The 22962-nt window shown below is 40.5% G+C and overlaps 2 protein-coding genes and 1 pseudogene across 3 annotated transcripts; 1 reads left to right on the top strand and 2 right to left on the bottom strand.

The window, feature by feature from the left end:
- Positions 1 to 78: 78 nt before the first annotated feature.
- LOC149115569 (cytoplasmic dynein 2 intermediate chain 1-like) lies at positions 79 to 6170 on the top strand. The gene is made up of 8 exons (XM_089285052.1): positions 79 to 156; positions 595 to 661; positions 1332 to 1419; positions 1859 to 1925; positions 3896 to 3954; positions 4599 to 4644; positions 5348 to 5468; positions 5693 to 6170. The coding sequence occupies exons 3-8, from the start codon at positions 1348 to 1350 to the stop codon at positions 5760 to 5762; spliced, it is 435 nt and encodes a 144-aa protein (XP_089141178.1). The 5' UTR covers positions 79 to 156; positions 595 to 661; positions 1332 to 1347; the 3' UTR covers positions 5763 to 6170.
- Positions 6171 to 9560: 3390 nt separating this feature from the next.
- LOC149115567 (uncharacterized) lies at positions 9561 to 21956 on the bottom strand. Of its 2 annotated transcripts, none has more exons than XM_089285051.1 (2): positions 21476 to 21956; positions 9561 to 13101 (listed from the first exon to the last, which is right to left on the bottom strand). In XM_089285051.1, exon 2 carries the CDS (start codon positions 13099 to 13101, stop codon positions 11143 to 11145), a length of 1959 nt encoding a protein of 652 aa, XP_089141177.1. In that variant the 5' UTR covers positions 21476 to 21956; the 3' UTR covers positions 9561 to 11142. The 2 variants fall into 2 exon arrangements, with proteins under 2 accessions (XP_089141177.1, XP_089141176.1); XM_089285050.1 differs by lacking the exon at positions 21476 to 21956 and adding an exon at positions 20648 to 21249.
- On the bottom strand, positions 17450 to 20648 carry LOC149115568 (uncharacterized protein KIAA1958-like; annotated as a pseudogene).
- Positions 21957 to 22962: the final 1006 nt, after the last annotated feature.

Below are 22962 nucleotides of genomic sequence, written 5' to 3'. Positions count from 1 at the left end.
TAATCCATTTTCTTGTTTTGCTAGCCGTCCTTTATAAGCTCTCTAAATTTTCTTTTGATATTTGTATAACTGTACTGATATATCAACGCTTTTTCTCTCTTTAGGTTGTTGTTGAGCTTGATAGAGCGAACACCGCAGGCTCAGAGTCGGATCTTGGTCAGTGGAAACCTTCCTGGTCATGTTGTAGTGATGTTCCCTTTCCTCTGTCGTTAATATTTATCTTGGAAGCAAGAACAACAGCAAAAATCTTTTGGAGAGGAAATGGAAGAGTTTCCAATTCGTATTGCCCAAATCAAAAGTACCACATACAGTAGCTTATATTACGAACGTTCTTACGTGATTCTGACGTCACGGTGCAACTCCTCTGACAGAAACATGTAGGTTCTTTCAAGTCTCGGAAAAGGTGCTTAGGCTAGTACTCAGGCCTTCCCATCCCGCGAGGTTAAGGTGTCACAACGTTTGTGACGGCTCAAACTGAGCAGAGTCAATCGATCTGTGGATGTTTTGCTTCTACTGATGAGACGAGCTTAAAAAACATAACTCTCCCTCGACTTACTTAGAAGATTTCTTATTCAATGGTTGGTTTCATTTTAGGTTTGTCTCCTGGAGGAAAAATAAAGCTGATCAAAAGCTCTTCAATATCTCTTCAATCGCCGTATAGGTTTGTTGTAGTTTGGCTCTAGTTGATCGAAGTGTGACGTTTTACAGATGTTTTCGTAGTTTCAGTTCTTTTCGTTTGCACGAGAGTCAGGACGTTACGTTGAAAATAACTAGCTTAGCTAAAAGAGTAAGTATTCCTTCAGGTTCAAGTAATACGACCAAGACGAGAGACAGTGTTCCATCGGGATATTCAAACACCGAGAAGAGAACGTCGAAAACACGACGCGCAGCGGAGTATTTTTAACGAAATTCAAGGTGTTTGGATAGCACTGTCTCGAGTGCTTGATATATCTTCTCAGCTGAAACAAAAACTAAGGAGTAAACGGAGAAGTAAAATCGTCAAAATCTCTGCTTATTAAGACCGGGTATCCAAAGCTCCTTCGCGGTTTTGATTGCCTTTGTTTTAAGTTGATGAATTATTTATGAGTTTGAGAAGTGTTTAGAAAGCAGTGGTGTCGGTAAAACGTCAAATAATTTTGTAACCGACATTCCGATTGTCAGATGTTTTCCATGCGGTGGTAAGGCTGCCAACGCTCCAGAGGTTAGTTGAAAGTCTCAAGCTTTCATGTAACAGCAAGCCAAGTTGTTGTTCAAACGTAGATAGGATTGAAATAATAATATAGTTTTGTCCGCCGCCCCTACAATAGTAACGAGATTATTACGTTTTTCAGGGATTTCCGTAGCAAGATGAGTTTACAAGCGCTCATAATGAGATTTCTACCTCACGATCCTAATCACATTTATGTTGGCACAGATGGGGTAAGAAAGAGAAACTTGACAATTTTACAGAGTTCATCAAGTTTATAATGCCTCCGGAATAAATACACTACTTGTACACCGGTACTTCATTTGGCAATTTGCATACCACTGAACCTCACATTGAGAAGGGCTCTGATTGAGCTAATCCAGGATTAGCATGAATTTTTAGATCTATGAATCTTAAGCGAGGGTTTTGGTTTTATATTTTTGACTTTAACGTGCATAAGTTTTTAACATTGATATTTTTACGAGAGGACGTTGTGTTAAGATACGTTCAGTGATGTGGGTGGTCTGTTACATAAGCGGTTATTCGACCGACAATATCCTGATTTTCCACTTTATCAACCGAAATGCCATAATAAGGTTTGCGTCTCTTAAGTGTCATGGTTGGCTTGCGAGCAGTTTGATCTCTTCTTTATTATTACATTGCATTTTTTAGGGTTATGTTCTTCACTGTGAAAGGCACGGCAGTCGAGCACCTCCAAAGGCTCACAGACCTGCTATTGGTGAATAAATTTTTAACTGTACTAAGAGAACTGTGTCATATTGGGCGCTTTCCATGTAAATTTCGAAACGGGGACAAATGCTACAGAAATTTCCTGGGAAAGTTTCCAGACAATTCAGAAATTGTTGAATTTCAGAAAAGTGAAACATTCAACCGAAAATTGCGGATATTCCAGGAGGAAAGTCAAATAGAACGGAAATTCCCGGTAAGACATTTCCGAAAATTTCGATATACCTAGCAAGGTTGTCCTCTTGTCATGAAATTACAGAAAATGCTTTTCCATTCATCACTGGAAATTTCATTAGGGTGTTAGGGTATTAGGGTTTTAGGGTATTAGGGTATTAGGGTTTCAGGGTGTTAGGGAATTAGGGTACTAGGGTGTTTGGGTGTTGAGGTATTAGGGTGTAAGGGTGTTAGGGTATTAGGGTATTAGCTTATTAGCGTATTAAAGTTTTAGGGTGTTAGACTATTAGGGTACTTGGATATTAGGGTATTAGTGTATTAGGGTATTAAGGTACTAGGGTGTTAGGGTGTTAAGTTATGGCTGGTTTTCAGTGTCACGCAATTCAAAATAGATCAAAATAAAAATAAAGACCGGTCAATAGATAAAGTCCAGAATCTGGGAAATGAAAGAAGGTAAATATCCAGACTCTCGCCAAAATTCTGGTCACAGCAATTTTTCTTATACGAGATATGCGGAGAAATTTTTTACCCAAATTTATAGAGATTTGTATGGAGACGCCATGTTTGTGCCCATCCGTATGGGCACCAACATGGCGGCCGGAAACCAACAGAAACATCTGTCACTGAGTTTTGCTACAAAAGCGTGAATTTATCCTTCGAGGAACTCTAAAACATTAAAATAATACTTTTTCAAAGACATGAACTGTTCAGATAGCCAAGTTCCCCGAAATAAGTCACTTTTTTTAACCATCATGACAACTCTCTAGGCCGTCATGTAAGTGCCGCGTCACGCAAAAGCTCAGAAATTTAAGCGTGGTGTATCACAAAACCAAGAACCCATTCGGAGCGGAAATTTGTATGAATAGTAGTTTTCAGCTGCTCTTATACATCATTTAAGTAAAATCTCAGGAAGATCAATAGTTTTGTAGTTCGAATTTTAGTGACGTCATGTGAAAACCAGCTATAAGGGTCTTAGGGTAATAGAGCAATAGGGTATTAGGGTATTAGGGTATTAGGGTGTTAAGGTATTAGGGTATTAGGGTATTAGGGTATTAGGGTGTTAAGGTATTAGGGTATTAGGGTATGAGGGTGTCAGGGTATTAGGGTATTAGGGTATTAGGGTATTAGGGTATTAGGGTGTTAGGGTATTAGGGTATTATTGAACTAGGGTGTTAGGGTACTAGGGGTAAGATAAGATAAGAGAAGATAACTTTATTTATACACCGTTTATCCATCAGTCAACAAAGCTATCTACCTATCTGCCTACTTACAATAAAAATTAAAAAAAAAAAAGAAAGAACTAGGGTGTTAGGGTATTAGGGTGTTAGGGTACTTGGTTGTTATGGTTTCAGGGTCTTAGTGTTTTGGGTTAGGGTTAAGGTATTAGGATGTTAGGCTAGTAGGATATCAGGGTATAGAATGGAAAGCGCCCATTGTTATATAGCTGGGATTTAGTTGAATCTAACGCGCGCTCTTATCGGTGGATTTTTGGTCACGTGGTAATGGCTAATTCTAATGTTGCTGAATAATAGTTCACAAAGTTAGAGAAGCTGCCAAAAGGTCGTAATAAGCCAAAATGGGATAAGGACGGTTTAGATTGGGTAAGATTGCTACGGTTTACGAATGTCCAATGTGAAAAAAAAAATTGTTCAAAATAGTCCAACCCTTTCATATCTCGTTTAAACCTCTCCTTTCTGTCGTTATCCATTTGCGGGTGATTTTCACGTTCTAACATTTGATCTTGTGTTACCTTGTTCTGATAGCGGGCTTCTTTATTGTTTATTTCAGAGAGCTTAATGAACATCGCAGCTGTTGACTTGTCTCCATGGCAGTTACCGTGTATGCTGGTAAGCAAACTGTGTAGGATGTATTGAATTGCATTTCTCTTCTTTGCGTCAGTCCCTGAAATTATCACTGAAGTTCACCATCCGCTCACGGGTAAGTTTCCCAGCTCAGTCGTGCTTAGAATGAGCTCTGAACGCTCAATGTAATCAGTTAAATACTTCCTTCTCCATTAAAGTTCAGTTAACCCCTCTAGTTTCTTTAAATTTAGTTCTTCCAAATCTATTACAATTTAAGAAGAGGCAAAACGACTATGTTGAGTTAACTACATGGTTTTACTTACATACTTTGAAAATATACAGTGCAAACGTCATCTCCTAGCTCTATTTTCATTGCGCAAGCCAAACTGGTTTTGATTTTGAAAAGGAGTCTCCACCTCCCCCCCCCCCTGCACTCTAGAAATCTCCCCACTTTCTCTCAAAGGTCGTAAAAAGTAAGATGAACATTAAAGGCGACTTTTTCATGTAATTGTTTTGATCATAACGCTGTCAGCGCAAGAGAACTGCTCTGTCGTAGTTCTGTTGTATTTTTATAGGAATCCAATCAATGATCGGGTGGTTTTACTGGACATTAAGAACAGTTTAGACGTGAGAGTAGGCTGCAGTGGGATTTGTATCGCTTATGTCTTGATGTGGCATTTGTTTTTCAGGCAGGAAGTGATGATGGGAACCTGTGGCTGTTCAACTTAAAGAACGGTGAGTGTTTTTTTAAGCGTGGAAGAGAAGCTATTGAAGGTGATAGACAGTGGCAAAACGCAGTTAAACGGTATGGAATGAAATGAAATAAGGTGAAAGGAAATGTAATGGTATGGAATGGAGTACAGTGCAGGGAAGTGCAGTGAAATGTATACAATGTGAAGTTAAAGAAGATGGAAAAAAGTTTCAGATCGTTCTGTTTGTTGGTAACTAAAAACACTAGCGGCTTAGGAATCCCTGGGTAACATCTCTTTGATTACAAACTGTGTTGAAATATGTTTCTTGTTAAGAACTGCATTATGTGTTTTCTAAGCCGCAAAGACCTGTCTTAATTTTGTGTTGGGTTTGGAATCATTTTCGCTGGTTTTGAAGGGGAAGGGGAATGGGGAATTGGGCACCTTCTTGAAGTACTGGTGATATTGGATTGGAAGCTGAAGAAACACCACGGCTGTAAAGCAAAATGTTAGTAGAAGTAACTTAACAGAGAACAATTCCAGGAGGAACAAATAGCAAAGAGTCTTGAACCGAAGCCACATGTATAAGGTAGTAGGATTAAGTTGGCTTCCGAATGTCGTGATCGATCCTTTTTTTTTCGTTTAGCGTGAAATTCAAATCGAAAACGGGACCTGTACTTTGTGAAGAATTGTATTCGTTTACCGTTCACAGGTTTTAATCTAACCACTTTCTGTTTTTTTTTCTTTAGAAACACCGCTGCTCAGCTGGTCTGCATCCACGGACGGCAGTGAGATCTTATCAGTACACTGGTCTCGAAGCAAGCCCAGTGTGTTTTATGTGTTGGATTCAAATTCCAATTTGTATGTCTGGTAAGGTTGATAGTGAAGCATCATAAAATGAACGTTTCCTTGAAAATCACTTCCTCACTAACATTCTTGCCAAAGTTATTTCCTATTCATTGATCCTTTGCGCATCCCATGAACTAAGTGAGCCAGGAATTTCAGCTTCGTGCTTAATCAGAAGAAGAAGAAAAAAAGAAATTGTCATGATTTCGTGTCATGTTATTTTCTAACTACCTTGATTCTAATGACAGGGATCTGCTCAAGAGCGATCAAGGTCCCGTTGCTGTTGAAACGTTTAAACATGGACGGTATGTGCTCTAGACAGTCGCAGGAAATACTTACACATGAACTGAAGGCTACTAAGTTCTATAATCTCTTAACGAGCCTCTTTGAAATTACGTTCGATGGAATATCCATTCGGTGGATAACCCACGTAGCTCTAATTTTTCATTTCTGGAGTTGACGGTTAAGGGCCCATTAACCGATCTTTTCGAGCCGTTGCTAAGGAAAATTTAATCTCATATAGCCTCATCATGTTTAGTTACTTCAGAGTTATTTCATGTGTTTTAACTTTTTCATGGTTAGTAACACTAGTGATGACGTCATCAGGCCACGCCCATGGTCATGTGACTAATACTGAAAAAACGCAAAGGCTCCCAGGCAAATTACTTTATCGGGATTTTTTTCATTGATTTAATATTTTAATTTAAATCCTCATTACGCTATGCATAGATTTTGTTTCATTTCTAAAAGGTCAGATTTTGAGAGAATTTCAAAATATTAAAAAATTCGTAATTTTCTGAAAAAAGCTTGATTTTGAAAAAGGAATGCATAGCTATCTTGCCAACGTTGGCTTTGATCGAAATCCATCGAAAAAGGCTGGATTTAATGAAAAACCGCGTTTCCTTTAGCATTTAAAGAAACCGGAAGTGCGCCCGATTTATATTGGAAGTTACCCTATCAGCGCGTGCGCAGTTTACACAACCAGCGCACTTCGGTAAGATCAAACAAAGCCACACGGAGTTAGTTTTTCTTTCTCTATTGCTCTTGTTTTTCTGTCTTTTTCTTATTTTGTCTCTGCTTGTACTTTTTTTACTTTGGATTTTGTGAAACACAAAGAAAAACATCTAAAACGTAAGCGAATTTGGAAGTTATTGAGTTGTTTTTATTTTCCGCGCTCACACTGACGTAAGTAACCGGAAGTGAAATTTCACCTCCTTAGCACCGCGCGCGAGCGCGCGCATAAATCAGTTAATGGGCCCTCAAGGGCCCATTAACCGATCTTTTCGAGCCGTTGCTAGGGAAAATTTATTCTCATATAACCTCGTCATTTTTAGTTAGTTCAGAGTCATTTTCATGAGTTTTAACTTTTTCATGATCAGCAACACTAGTGATGACGTCATCAGGCCACGCCCATGGTCATGTGACTAATACTGGAAAAACGCAAAGGCTTCCAGGCAAATTACTTTATCGGAATTTTTTTCATTGATTTAATTTTTTAATTTAAATCCTCAATACGCTATGCATAGATTTTGTTTCATTTCTAAAAATTAAGATTTTGAGAGAATTTCAAAATATTAAAAATTTCGTAATTTTCTGAAAAAAGCATGATTTCGAAAAAGGAATGCATAGCTATGTTTCCAACGTTGGCTTTAATCGAAATCCGTCAAAAAAGGCCGGATTTAAGGAAAAACCGCGTTTCCTTTAGCATTTAAAGAAACCGGATGTGCGCCCGATTTATATTGGAAGTTACCCTATCAGCGCGTGCGCAATTGACACTACCAGCACACTTCGGTAAGATCAAACAAAGCCACACGGAGTTAGTTTTTCTCTTTCTATTGCTCTTGTTTTTCTGTCTTTCTCTATTTTGTCTTCGCTTGTACTTTTTTTACTTTGCATTTTGTGAAACACAAAGAAAAACATCTAACATGTGAACGAATTTGGAAGTTATTGAGTTATTTTTATTTTCTTCGCTCAGGCTGACGTAAGTAATCGGAAGTGAAATTTCATCTCCTTAGCAACGCGCGCGAGCGCGCGCATAAATCGGTTAATGGGCCCTTAAGGTCATTCCTCACATTTGCATCGGGCATCCTTACTGCGCATAATTTATGGCGTCATTAGCGCGCGCTCGTGCACGCGCATATTGAAAACATGACCGATTTGCCTTGATATTGAGCTCTGTCAGTTAAAAAATGGCTATAGCTCACTAACGAGCATGAGCACCCCAATTTTTTTCCAGTCATTGTAATCAACTAATCATAAGCTTTGCGTGAGAAAAGACTGATCTAATTTCTATTGCTGAAAATTGAATAAATAAGAAAAATAGCAAATACACTGTGGTCTTTTCTATTTTGCAGTCGGTAACCACGTCAAGAAATTTGGTTCAAATTTGTAATCAAGGATTTAGCTTTCTGTCTGAATCAAACTTAAAATGTGTATTTGTGTCCGACACAATGTATTGACTGTAGTTTAATGCTTGTTCTTATGAGTCTGGGCTCACAAAGACTTTACAATTACTGAGAATGCGTTCTTATAATAAGCATTAAATAATGCCAAAATGGGACATTTTCAATGCCTCACTGCTCCTTAATGAGCATGGGCACCCCCCTTTTTTATTTCAAAATTGAAGTTATCATAGGACAAACATTCAGTGGACAAAGTTTGAACAAAAATTTATGGTCACTTTTATTTCAGAGGAATTGCCCTAAATTGTCTACTTTTAGTTAATCATTGTAGGAAATGTATTAAATTCAATTGTAGTTGGTCACCATCTCTATTTCAATTGTGGGTTTGAGGGCTAAATGTAATTAAATAAATGCTGCAATTTCGAGTGGCAGTCGAGAAAATTTTGTTGCATCGCTTGATAATCTGTTCACAGCTCTATTACTTCCACAATCTGTTGCAGAGTTGGGTGTTTTGAACTGTCTAATGATTACACAGCTTCAGGAATTGGAATTCCCGGAAGACACCCTGAGCTGGTATGGTTTAACGATCACGTAGCTTGTTTACTTGATTGTTTGTCTGTTTGTTGTTGTTGTTGTTTCTGTTTTTCAGTTTGTTGACTTATCAATACATAGGATATCAAGCAGTTTTGCTTATATATCCAACTCAAAATAAAGAAATACATTATGAGTAGTTAATAAGGAATAGCACTTGTTTTAGTGCTTCTAAGACGATTGCATTTGTCCCTCTTAACTCTGATAATAATTTCCTTTCAAAATACTTTGGTGGAGAAACATTATGGCAATGGTCTTGTAGAGCGAAAAATGCTTTGGAAACACGACCTATTGGCGACTGTAGGAGTTTTTCTAATTTCCTGAGTGATTCTTTATCTCTATTTTTCAGTGCATTCCTCCATTGCCCCATCTCCCCCAAAAAACAAATGAAGGAGATGAAAACAAAACAAAGAAAGAAAACAATTCCATTGCTTTTTACTTTGCCTGCCGAATGAATAAGCCACTACTCACACGTAATTCCTTGTGTTCAAATCTACAGGTCTTGGTGTACGAAAGCGGAGCGGTGGAAATCCACAAACTCAGCAGTCTTTTCTCCAGCGCGTCCGGGGATGAATTGGACACGTTTGCTAACTTTCTGGACAGGGTCATATGAAAACATATAAACCCGACCCACAAGTAATGGGCAAACTGGTTTTGATTTTCAAGAGGTTTCGAAGGATATTTCCCCAGTCGCGATCCTCTGTGAAAATCAAAACGCTCGCCTTTGATCTATCGGTCTAAATTTCAACAAAGGTTCAGGTGTCATGAAAGTGCCGTTGATCAGTTGAGCAATTTAAAATGAAATACTTGTTCTATATGTATTTAACTGCTGACTATTTTTGACCTTTTCCCATCTTGCAACAAATTGTACCCACTAACTGAGAAACTTGCACTTCAGACAACACTCGCAGTCAAACAAAAAAGTTCCCTTACAATTCGTCAATGGGTATTTTTGTGACTTGGTTAAGCTGCCTTCAAGAACAAAGGTGCTAAGAAGTTCATCCTCATTAAAACATCAAGATAATTTTCTGTAAAAGCTCTACTCCCCTCCGGAAGGCTGGACAGATAAAGAGAAACGGAGGCGTTTGAGAGAAAAGGGTAGCGCATAAAGATAAGCGTGGAAGACTTTAAACTGTTTAATTATATTTGATAACTGACGCCCACAAGAAAGTAACACTTGAAGGTGAATGCGGTGGGCAGATCCAAGCCTGCTTATTGTTGATTGTAGATTCCGTGGTAATTTGGATTTGAAAATTAAACTTCTTAGTGCCCCCCTGCTATCAAACTCTTTGGCAGGCGTTGGAATGGATAACTCTAAAAATTTCTGGAGTCACACCATGTGTAATTTTCTAACGTGCTGTAAATATGTACCAGGCCCCAGTTGTTCGAAAGTTGGATAATGCTATCCACCGGATAAATCGCTATCCAGTGGATAAGTGTCAACAAAGCAAACCATGCTATCCGCTGGATAGTGATTTATCCGGTGGATAGCGTTATCCACCTTTCGAATAACCCAGACCAGGAATTTAAATTATTGTATGCTCTGGAAATGTATTTATTTGCCATGTGAAATGATGTGAATTTGTACATTAAACATACGTTAGTAAACTACATTCCTGTTGTCAACATAAAGTGCTACCCGGGATAATTCTGCAAGTTTGGGAAGGCTTATAACAAGGCAGTGCTATTTAACAATTAGACCCGTAGCACTTGCGGGCTACGGGTCAATAGCCCATGAGGCGAAGCCGAATGGGCTATTGACCCGTGGCTCTTGAGGGCGAAGGGTCTAATTGTTTTAGTATTACCCAACTAGTCGGACAGAAAAGGTAATAATAAAGTTAGCAAATGCAAGTTGAAGAAATATTTATTTTGGGAATAAAACGAAAGAAAGCGTCACGCTCGATGACGCCAATTTCGCTACTCGATGACTATTACTAATAGTCCCCTAGTAGCGTAACCAATCGAAATGCAGGATTTGCATTAGTCCACTAGTTGGGTGATACTAATATCCGTTAGTGAGGGAGCTGATAGCCAATCAGGGAAAGTCTTAAATGCTGATTGGCGTGTAACAGGGCATGCCTTATACATGTACATCTAATTCAGTAGGGGGCTTCAGTTACGAACAAGGATGTGTAACCACCCTCTCCTCTACCCTAGACTATTACTTTGTGGTGAAGTTGGTGTTTCTGATAGACTTGTAAAATTGACGCTTTGAAAAAGGTGATGTAACCAAGAAGTCACGGAAAAAATACTGTAACAAGACCACGCAACAGTATTCATGCTTGGTCATGCTTCAGTTCTGTAAACTTAGGATTGGACGCTGGCATGGTGGACATTCTAAGTCAAACAAGCACCCCAATTTATCAGCAAACCTCACGCAAAGCTAAACCTGAGATTGTTTACCCCTGGCCCTTTGCATGTCGTCCTCATTCCTCAGTTTAAATTACAGCAATTTTTGTAACGATGCCTTGATCGTGTTTACAAATTATTTCAGAAATCAAGTGTCACGGACATCGGATTCGGGAGAATTCATATTCTAAACTATTTCTGAACAATATCAGGTTACAAAAAAGCACGATACCCTTAGACTAGTTTTAAACGCGGCAAAAGTTAGCACAAATCTTCAAGCAAACTGAGGAGTCCATGTTAACCATGATGTAGATCTCTGCTATTAACAATATCAGTTGAAATACGAAAATTCTTTGTTAGCGCAAGAGCCTCATTGCTTGGTCAAAGTTCATGTCTTGATTCTCAAGAAAGCTGAGGCGCACAAACATCAGGGATCGCACGACAACGCTGCGTGTGGACTCGACACGCAAAATGACATTCTTATCAGCTTCATGGACGGGTATGCGATATTCTGGCATGACGGGTTCGCCATCCATTGGCTTGTAGCTGAAAACAGTGGGGTCATATGACTTATAGCTGCCAGGTTTACAATAAGCCTTGACGAGAACGCACCACTGTTGGGATTCGGAAAAGACTCGATCCGAGTAGCAGACGTGTGCCGCGTAGAGAATGCTTGGCGAGAGGAAGATTGCAGCCGCCCAGTTAGCAATGCCAAAATGCTCTTCGCCAAGACTGTAGTGGCCCGCTGCCGGCTTAATTCCACTTGAACCAGCGGGCAGAAGGCCCTTCTGTATTATGGACTCTAAATATTTGTAACGAGTTCCATGCCATGCTGTTTCCCAGGTGTTGTGAATACGATTCCACTCTGCTTGTGTGTCTGCATCAAGGGTGCGAGGATCTCGAGTAAGCTCCTTCGCTATGACCTCTCCTTGATACTCAATGTGTCGTACGCTCAGTACAAGCTGCTTCTCTTTGAGCGATGCAGCAACTGATGAAATGTCGTCAGCCGATGCGGTTTGAATCAGACTCCGTATCGCAGCTGTGGCGCTCTCGTCCAGGGCAGAATTTCCCCAGCTGTTTTTGATGTCACTTCTCGCTCCATGTTGAAGTAGAAGTCCAACAACCAACGCGTGACCGAAATATGCTGCACCATGTAGGGGCGTGCTTCCATCTTTTTGCGCTTCATTTACAGAAGCACCTTTTTCTAGGAGTAACTTGCATGTGTCATAGAAACCTGATTTGCTTGCTATGTACAACAGTGTCCGTCCGTGTTCGTCCCTGTCTTGAACAAGATCCCTCTTTTTGTCTATCCGAAGAGTAAGCTCTTTTGTGTGGCCACATGCTGCAAGCATGAAGTGGTCACGCCTTCTGACGACAAATTCGTCCTTGCCTTGCACTCGCGTGTACCTGCCCGCTGAGGATGTGAGCATATGATAGCCAATAGATACCATTGCACGGTTTTGGCGCACTGGTTGGGCTATCTTTCTCTTAAAAGCTGCTTTGACAGCCTCCCGAGACACACTAGATGATTGGAGACCGAGCACTTCCCAGGGGTTTAAAGGTACAGAAATTACAACCCTACCTCCTCCTTTAGCCCCGTAAGTTGCAACCTGTCTACTACCGTCGCTTTCATGATAACCGCCATGGTTACGACCGGTTGTTGATGGCAGTCTACGATTGGCGGTAGCATAGCGTTTGACGCCCCTTCCTCTTCCACGTCCTCTTCCTCTCCCTCTTCTTCTTCCTGCACCACCAGCAGAAAAGCCCTTAATTGATTCTCGGTCGACATCAACCGTAGCTACAGAATTTGTAGCGGGTGCTCTATTCCACCCAGCAGTCGAATAGCTTCCTTTAGAAGAAACTTTGAGGGAAGCCGATGTGTTATTAGTACCATGGCTTTTGGGTAGCGCAGATTTGACACCGCAAATCGTACAGCCCTTCTCTGATGCAGATATGAAAACAGGAGCTGCAGAAGCTTTATTTGGTTTTAACCCGACAGCAGCTGCATCATAACCTCTAGACGGTGTCGTCTTTGAATCAAGATCACCATACCGTCCGTTTGACGCTGCATTTGGACTATTAGCGGCACAGCTTTTGATTTTGCTCCCACCGACGGAATATCCTTTTAGTAATGGCGACGATGGTGTTGAGCTCCAGCTACTGGTTGGATAGCTTCTATGTAGCGTGCGACTATCGCCATTACCAGAACCATACATGTGGCTTCCAGATGACGACGAATAGACTTCAACTCTTTTTGTGTATCCTCTTCCTGATGCATGGTAATCACGCTTTTTCTTTGAGAACAAACATCCCATCTAAAGACAAAGGTTATTCATTATAATGATCGTACAGATATTGCACAGGAACAAATACTTTTTTGGGGTAGGGATCTGTAGCGATACACGTAAATTTATGGTGCATAGAAAATCGATAAATCATCAGTGCTTGCGTAATCCGAACTATTTTAGACAAGAAACTACATGCCGTGTAAAACCATGAGAAATCGCGTGTACGGATATCGTTGACGTAATGAATTGAATTAAGACTAGAAAAGAAATCAGAAACTTACGTAGACTGTTTAGTCTGACATTTTTCGTTCTCTAAGAAAACAATAACAACAAATGTGGTGCCAATTGACCTCTTCAGCCACACGGAAAATAAGGGACCGTCACGAGATTAAAATGATGGCGAACAAATGGAGCTTACATGGCATAGGCGACCGTTGCTCAAGCTGTGAGCGACGATCACCTTACGAAATTGGACTGTTCACAGCCCTCTATTTTCTCGTATTTTTATTTGATGTTGAACGCGCGTATAGAATCGGGTGGGGCCAGGGCTCGAAATTAACATTTTCGTTCGGTAGCCAGCTGGCGACTAACGGAAAAACTTTGGTCGCCAGATCGTAAAATTTGGTCGCCAACTTATTTTATATATAACTTACACAAGAACACGATTTTCTACGTTACTTTGCATGCAAGAAAAGTCACAATTGAAGAGCGAAAACAATTAGAAACAACACGAGTAACGCTTAGTTATAAAGCTACCGTTGTTCTCAGGTGATATGTCTCTGGTCCGAAGGTGATGGTTGTCTCCATAGTCATTTTAAATGAAGAGAAGCATAAGACGTTTTAAGGGCCCATTAACCGATTCATGCGCGCGTTGCTAAGGAGGTGAAATTTCACTTCCGGTCACTTACGTCAGCCTGAGCACGGAAAATAAAAACAACTCTAAAACTTGCAAATTCGCTCACATTTTAGATGTTTTTCTTTGTGCTTCGCAAAAGGCAAAGTAAAAAAAGTACAAGCAAAGACAAAATAAGAGAAAGACAGAAAAACAAGAGCAATAGAAAGAGGAAAACTAACTCCGTGTGGCTTTCTTTGATCTTACCGAAGTGCGCTGGTAATGTAAATTGCGCACGCGCTGATAGGGTAACTTCCAATATGTATTGGGCGCACTTCCGGTTTCTTTAAATGCTAAAGGAAACGCGGTTTTTCATTAAATCCAGTCTTTTTCGACGAATTTCGATTAAAGCCAACGTTGGCAACATAGCTATGCATTTCTTTTTCGAAATCATGCTTTTTTCAGAAAATTACAAATTTTTCAATATTTTGAAATGCTTTCAAAATCTGACCTTTCAGAAATGAAACAAAATCGATGCATAGCGTAATGAGGATTTAAATTAAAATGTTAAATCAATGAAAAAAATCCCGAGAAAGTAATTTGCCTGGAAGCCTTTGCATTTTTTCTGTATTAGTCACATGACCATGGGCGTGGCCTGATGACGTCATCATTAGTGTTACTGATCATGAAAAAGTTAAAACACATGAAATAACTTTGAAGTAACTAAAAATGACGAGGTTATATGAGAATAAATTTTCCCTAGCAACGGCTCGAAAAGATCGGTTAATGGGCCCTTAAGTCCGTGGTTTTCATTGTGAGACAAACACGAGTCCTTGCGTATTTTCCCTTTGCTACTTCTTCGAAATGCCGTTCTTTATTTTCGACTTGCTTTCCTCGACGCCTTTCGCTGTCGACAGTTTGGTGAAATCCACCTTCCCTACATCAACAAATGATGAAGGATTCAAAGTTTGGATTAACCTTTTGACTAAATCTTCATTCCCCGCACGTAAAAACTCTCGTAATTCCTTCAACTGATTGGTATCGGCCGTCATTTTCGCGGCTAATGAAAAGCACATGGTGTTGAAGTGCGCCTGCGATCCCAGCTTCGGAAGAACCCGCTGAAACAACATGGCGCGCCGTGAACGCAGTATCGACGTGTGGAAATACATTCAATTTTTTCGATTGTCTTGTAATATTCAGACAGTATTTTACCGGGGACGGAAAGGTGAGTTGTATGTTAGCTACCATATCCGATTGATTTCCTAATATAAAGATTTAAAAACAAAAGTTGTGTCGTGGTTTTCTTTAGTTATCGGACAAAACGCGAGTCGCCAGCTGGCGACCAGTACTGAAAATTTAGTCGCCAGTGCTCAATTTTTGGTCGCATTGGCGACCAGTGAGTCGCAATTTCGAGCCCTGAGGGGACCAAGAAAAATTAGAGGGGCTATAGACATCTTTGGAAAAAAGTGAATTGCCCATTTCTCCAGAAACGGAAAATTTCTGTTGGTTGAAAGGCGATTTAAGTGTCATCACCTTGACATCTGCAGATGGCGCGCCATATGACAACAATCTTATTTCGAGATAAGAATTACATGACATGATGATATCACATTACTTATTTCGACCTATTTCGACCTGTTTCATGTCTTTTCGACACATGATGAGTCGTAATATGTCGTAATATGACTCGTAATCTGATACATCAACTCCACGCAACGGCAAAAATGATACAAATGCGAATGTTGTCGCTCTAATTGTTTCGCCACCCAAAAGTATCATGAAAGATGGAAGAGCAGTTGGGATTCCTTCCATTGTTTTGTCAACAAATTAAGGGACGTGCTTCTGCCGATTTGAGAAGCGAAATACAAGCTTGTTTTGGGGTTTTCGGTGCAGCGGAAGACTTGCAAAATGATGCAAAATTCCAAAACTTGATGAAGAACAACGATTCTCCGCTACACAATTGTTTCACGGCCGTCGATTAAACCAGGAACATGGAACATTCCGGAGCATTCCGGAACATTGAATAATTATGATAATTATGAGAAAAATATGTAAAATTAAATTTTCAAAACTAAAATAAACAAAAATATACTGGTATCAGCTCGAAATATGAAAAGATATATTGGGGATAGGGAAGTCGCTAGGGGAGGGGTAGGGAGCGTTGGGTATTCATTCAACTGACTACAATGAGTGCAGGCTCCTCTCTTTTCCCGCCAATTGCGTCACGTCCCTTTTTTATAGCAACTCTGTTTTTCAACACAAACATGGACGATTCGGACGATGAATGTTAGGTAATTCATTGCGTCTCCTTTTTTGATCTCTGATTTCTTCAACATCTGAGGTGTTCATCTAAGCATCATAGAGTTGCTTGTTAAGTCAGTAGCCGTAGTTTTGTTACTGTTCCGTCTTCATGTTGCTATTTATCATCCCAAGTTTTCGCGCCGCTGCGCTAGGAACGCCTGACACTATGACCCAACAAGTGTAGACTCGGCTTTTCCGGAAGCCCGAGTAACAAGCAAGTTATTATTAACTGGTAGCAATCAATGATTAGAGCAGCGCGTTCACGCGCGTACTTCGTATGTCTGGTCTACTTCGGTGGTGTTCGAGTGGCTCGATAGAAAACTAAGTTTGATCGATCGAATGTCAGATAACGATCTGCACGTGAAGTTGAACTAGCGATGAATAGATAGAAGTATTTTTGATTAAGTAAGTATTAACTTGTACTGGACAAAATATTTTCCAGGAAATGCATTTGAACTGTTGGCGACACTTAAAATCCAATTTAAGATCGCCAACACTTCTAACAAATATTTCTTGAGACAACAGATTGTTTTCATGTGACTCATCATTTTCTAAAATCGAAAACTAAAGGGCCACCAAAGTTTTTATCCCCATCAGGCATAAGAGGGGGTAAATTTATATCTGTTTACAATGTTACAACTCAATGGTGTGCTTCTTTTGAAACCCAGCGTATTTTGAATTGAAGAGGTGTCTTCTCTATCTATTTCCTATAAGACCACAATTTCTTCATTTTATTCTACGCATATCTTTGTATTGACGAAATGAATTGAATAAAGACATCACACTCGTGTACCCATACTTTTAGGTCTGATTGAGAAGTTCGAACGCCACCACCTTGGTTTTCTGTGAAGAACGAAATCTGGGAATACGGGACAGTCACGTGATTAAACTGACGGCGAACGACTGGAAGGAATGGACTACTCTTCTTAGTTGCTAGCTTTCACTCATTGCAGTCACTTTCATTTTTCTTTCTTTTTTTCCTTATTTTTTTGTTTTGTTTTTATTTTCCGAGCTGACACCAGTTTATTTTTGTTTAATTTTACATATTTGTATAGGAAATAGCACGGTTTCTAGGGGTATTTGGGATAAATACCGCGAGTGATATTTCAAAATTCCCCAAAATATCACGAGCCGCCGCGGCGAGTGATATTTGGGGAGTTTTGAAATATCACGAGCCGGTATTTGTCCCAAATACCCCGAAGAAACCGTGCTATTTTTTGTTTATACTACAAGGCAAAGAAATTTTGCATTTCATATAACACACATATTTTTATTTAGTCACGCGCAGTTGAATGGCTTTACAATGACATGTGATTAAACATGTGATCGCTTAAACATCACATATGGTCACACATCACACAACTGTGATGAAACTGTACTCGAATGTCTGTAAATCTCAGTTCTAAAGAGTGAAAGTTTTTAATGGGCTCATCAATCAAAGTTTAACAATCATCTGCAATCGATTCTGCCTGTGGTGCACCTCGGCTCGGGAAACTTCTGGCTAAGCTGGTAGTTGATGGTCACTTGACAGCTGTGGAAATTGTTGATTGTAGTCAACCGCTCTTCATTCATCATCAGCGTGTTTTCCACATCAGAGGAAAGGCCAACATTCTGAAGAGGACGGCGTTGGTTGGATGTGCTTGCCTGACCGTCAGAGCTTATGATTGAGGAAATCAGCCGTTGTTCATTCTCATCGCCTTCCTCGTAGTCGGCTAAAGAGCGCTCGTTTGTATGGTCAGTGACGCCAATAATTGCGGAGCGAGGTTGGTTGGCAGCTTTGAGTTTCTTCACCAGCGTTTTGCGTGCACTGTGGTTTGTGAGCCGTTTACCTTCAATCTCGCCCTGAAGAGCCATAGATTTCATGAAGGAATTAATGCTGTGGATCCCCATTCTCTGTCGCTTATACCACACTTGAGACTTAGGGCGCTCAATCACCGCGAGGTAAAATGGCCCACTGTTTTTCATTTCCTCGGGTCTGTGTGACAGGAACGTCTTTAGAAGCTTGACTGGACATCTTGGCCCACCAGTTGCAAACATTTTCGGCTGAACCACTCTTCTTTTTTTGCGAAGGCCGCCCTGACGCGTTTTTGTGGGATTTTCTTCGTACGTGATGTACTCGACGCCATTGTCGTCTTTGGTGAATGAAAAATCTTCGACATACATGTCATGGTGTTCCTGACAGCCTCGTAATCCGAAATGCTGCGTCAAAAGAAACCACATTGTGGTTATTAGGGACTTCGGAGACTGGCTGCCAAGGAGCCCTTTGGACCACAACAGCTCTTCATCTTCAGTGGTTAGTGCTTTTGATGCACGGGGACGTTTGCTGTAGCCCTGTTCACGGAGGAAACGAGCTTTCCCTTCGAGTACTTTGCGACTGTTGACAAACTCTCTGTCCTTGGCAATGGAAATGCTGCTGCCTGCTTCCTTTAAATGACGGTCCAGGGACGCTATCATTACCCGCAAACTGTCTGGCTCGTAGTCTGAACCATCCTTCTTTCTCACCTCGGTGAAAAACTTCTGAAGCATCTCGTCAAGTTCCTTGGCTTCGTGGCTTACAATATCTGGACTGTATCCTTTTTCTTCAGCCCATGTGGTCCAAACAGTAACCCAGGTCTTAGTGCTTTTCTTTGTGTTCGAATTTTCTGCATTTTCCTTAAATTGTTGTAGTTCTTTCGCGTCACAATCGGGAAATCTATCCGCCATTGTTTTAAAATTAGAAACAATAATTTTTCAGTTACCATGGAAACTGGCTGTAATTTTTACATGTAAGTATTTCAAATTTGGCTTAAATACTACTGGTCTTAGCCAATCACATTTCAGAAATTTCTCAGCCTGTAGTATAATTCGCATAATTATTATAATTATTCGATGTTCCGGGATGTTCCGGAATGTTCCATGTTCTTGGTTTTATCGACGGCCATTGTTTCACGCGTACAGTGTAACACCTCACAAATAAATTAACCATACTTGTCTGTGATTTTTTTCCCGCGAATCGCGTCTAGACGTCCGTCTACCCAGCCAAATTTTGCAGACAAATGTATGGAAAATTAGAAAAAATAACTGAGCCTCTTCTAGCCGGGATACATCCTTCAAACTTAATGAATACAAACTTTTGCCTAGTATTTTAACGTTGTGATTCCCAAATCGTGTAAAATTTAAATCTGGAAAAAGTTATTTGCCATCGGATTCCCATACAAACACTGTAATTTCTGACCGCTTTGCCTACCCGTCAAGATGGCGTCGAAAACCGTGGCAAGGTCTATTGCATGTTACTATGGATTATTATCTGTTCTTACCAATAAATAATATTTCGAAGACAGGCTCATAACATTCGGAAGAAAAGAAAAAAAGGTTAGAAATCCTCCGAGAAAGGGGACCGTCATTACTCTACGAAGCCTCTAGAAATCATTAGAACATCGCCGAATTGTTAAACACTATATGTGGACCTATGTACATCGTAGCTGTCTGTCAGAAGACCTAATTAAGCCTACTTTATACTGTCAGTACTGTGTGAATCACTACGTTGCGTACATGCCTTTGCTTGCTTGAGTCGAAGAAAACAATAAAGGTATACGTATTTGTATTCGGGAGAAGGGCCAGCAGTTTAAAGACTTAAAAACTTTGATGAGTTGAGTACAAGCAAACTTAATATGGAGATTACGTCATCGTTGCTACATAATTATTCAAGCTAATGTCGCGCTGGAACATGTGTGAAACCCTATTTATAGTCGTTATAATTAGGCCAATTGTCAATTGCTCTCATTGAATCTTGTATCTTGGGATTCTGACAACACTGAAAGTCAGTAGGAAACGTTTTCTTTATTCTGAGGTGCTTATCACTCCATAAAATATTCCATTGATCATGAACGCGTGACGAGTTCTAATGCGACTTCATGCGACATTCAGAGGAGTGTTGTTTGTTCAGGTGCTTGGTTACAAGGTTAAGGGCCAATTCAACACAACTCAGTAACCGGAGACAGGACTAGCTCAAAATTTGCATATTGTGGTCCTCTTTGCCTGTGTTTATATACGTATACTCGTTGCGGGAATATTACCAGTTCGAATACTCAGTTTGTAACGTCTGCACCATTTGATGTCGTAAAAAATCACTAACTTTCGCTATAACCGCTCCCTCCATGAGCTTACAAACGTTTTACGTTATTCGCCGTTCTGCGCTGGGCGTGAGTTCCGGTGCTATGTCGCTTTGGTTGATTGCGAATTGATTGAAATGGTTCTGATCATATTGAAACGAAACCGGATTGAATCAAACCAGAAATTCCTACTGTACTGTTCCCTGAATTTTTCTAGTCCTATTCAGAAGTAAACCAGTTATACTTGCCTTTTTAAACCAGTATCTTCCTCTCGGCTACAAAAACATCGACTGCAAACTCTGAAAATGGGTTTCTAACATAACTTGCGATCTGGAAGTTTTTCTCCTACCTCGTTCCCAAGGCCTTCTCGGCGTTGCTTTTAAAGATGGCGGACGATTGGACCTCATCTCGCTACACTAACTGTGGAACTAGCAGTAATCAAAGATTATGAGAGTGCGTTCGACGCCTTCACTTTCATGGCTTAAATGACTTCATTAGTCGACTTCCAACTCCTGTCTATTATTTGAATCAACATTCTTTTTTATATGAACCGAACCGAAGTTTAACAGTCAGCAGACAATATTGAACACAGACTGAACTATTTGTCGCCACTGGAACCAATCAACAAATGTAATCAAAGTACAGCCAGTTAGATCAGTAGTCGTTACCACGGTTAACATTCCAAAGCCAAGGCGATTCAAAGTCGTGTTCGTGAACAGAATAATTGTCCTATACCCCCTCCGCACCAACTAAACTTGTTTTACTAAATCCGGTTTAGGTTTCCCTGATTTGTCGATTACGCTAACCGGCTTGCTAACATATTTTTATCAAACAGGTTTGCAACTTGTTAAGTTGTGGGTGTGCACTGTATGAGCACCGTTAAACCACGTTTAAACATGTTAAACATGCTGGTGTGAACGAAGTACTAGTTGTGTGACAAAATCACGCCATCTCGCACTCCGACGAACCGGGCCATGTTTGCGAAGATTTGCACGGTCCACAATGTTTCCAAGATGCTCGAAAAGTTTTTTGCAAAAATTAGAAACTTTCGTTAGCTTTCTGGACAGAGTCATTTGAAAACAAATAAACCTAACCCACCAGTAATGGGCAAACTGGTTTTGAGGTTTCAAAGGATGTTTCCACAACCACGATTCTCTTTGAAAATCAAAACGTTCACCTTTGATTAATCTTCATGAATGGATGGCTCCATGAACGCTTTATACGGTGTCACATCTCCTTAGCTATTCTGTTACCGTTGCATTTAGCGCTATTTCTAATGCTGAATTAACAATGCCAGTGAACACTGCTATCCTCTTTACCTCGATGTATATAAATGGCACATGACCTAAGGATTAAGGACGTAGCGTTGTGGCATTAAAATTGCCACTGTTTACAGACGATCTTATTTCCAAGTTCAATGTTTGATAGGGGTAACCCGAAAACGCTGACCCCCGATCCGCGGACCCCCACTATGGACTGGGTCCGTGGACTACCCATGAACCGGTCCACGGACTACCCCTACGGACCCCCTCTACGTAAACCACCCAAAATGGTGTTAAAATAAGAAATAAATATTTCATTAATGTGTTGCCTAATAGATTACTCATATCGGCGAAATTTCGAGTGTTACACTGTGAAAATATAATTAACACGTCCCCCCCCCCTCAAAAAAAAAATGCCTCAAAGCTGTTTTCAGCATAAGGTAAGAGGATGCCGATGACAAAAAGAAGGAGAGTTATTAACTTTCATTCGTGGCTCAATCGGGCTATGGGAGGTGTTGTTAGGCTGTTTAGGTTTGTTCGTATCGGTAATTCCGCTGAGCAAATTAAGAAGCCTGGAACGAGTTCACGAATCCGCTCGAGAATGGGCTGAAAAAAATGGCAGAGGGGAAAGAGCAAAATTTCGAAGCTTCCCAGAGGCTCCCCGGAGGCTTTTTGGAGGCTTCCTGGTCTTTCATATACTGTATGGCCGCAGCAAAGGAAATGGCAATGTGTAATGATATAACTTGTGCCCGAGCCTGAACTTGCACACTAACGTTCGAAATTTTGCCGACACGAGTAATCTATTAGACAACCCGTAAGTGAAATATTTGTTTCTTATTTTTATTCTATTTTGGGGGGTGGTCCGTAGAGGGGGACCGTAGGGGTAGTCCGTGGACCGGTCCATAGGTAGTCCGCGGACCCGGTCCTTAGTGGGGGTCCGCGGACCGGGAGTCAGTGTTTTCGGGTTACCTGCTTGATAGCTACGTTCACTTTGGTTATAGTGCCGGAATGATCAACATCACATTTGTAATCAAAACTAATCATAGACTGAGTTCATTGATGAATAGAACACCCAAATATTCATCAGAGGGAAATAAGGTGAAGATATTTGTTTACAAACATTGTTTTTGTTTCTGAAAACTGTCCAGAGAGTTAAACAAAAGAACCTTTAGCTCCACCAGCCACACGTTCTCTGGCTGGCAATTTTTAAGGTACTTACAAGTACCTTAATTTGCGCCATAGGGTCCGGGTTCGAACCCTGGCCTTAATCATTGCGCTGTGTTTTTGGGCAAGACACTTACTGGGCGCTTTCTATTCGACCAAAAATTACGGTTTACATTTCCCGAGATTTCCAGTGCAACGGAGCAGCATTTTTCGGAATTCCCGGAGAAAGAGGAGAACC

This window comes from Orbicella faveolata, unplaced genomic scaffold (genome assembly GCF_042242905.1).
Source record: "Orbicella faveolata isolate gen_17 unplaced genomic scaffold, um_ofav_v1 contig_13, whole genome shotgun sequence".
Taxonomy (NCBI): domain Eukaryota; kingdom Metazoa; phylum Cnidaria; class Anthozoa; order Scleractinia; family Merulinidae; genus Orbicella; species Orbicella faveolata.
The sequence above is the reverse complement of the archived record's forward strand: the minus strand, read 5'-3'. Positions and strand labels throughout refer to the sequence as shown.

Coding starts and splice junctions, on each gene's coding strand:
- LOC149115569 (XM_089285052.1), top strand. CDS start 1,348: ATGAGTTTACAAGCGCTCATAATGAGATTTCTACCTCACGATCCTAAT. Junction 1,926..3,895: donor GGCTCACAGACCTGCTATTG/GTGAATAAATTT, acceptor TGTTTATTTCAG/AGAGCTTAATGAACATCGCA. Junction 5,469..5,692: donor AATTCCAATTTGTATGTCTG/GTAAGGTTGATA, acceptor TTCTAATGACAG/GGATCTGCTCAAGAGCGATC.
- LOC149115567 (XM_089285051.1), bottom strand. CDS start 13,101: ATGGGATGTTTGTTCTCAAAGAAAAAGCGTGATTACCATGCATCAGGA.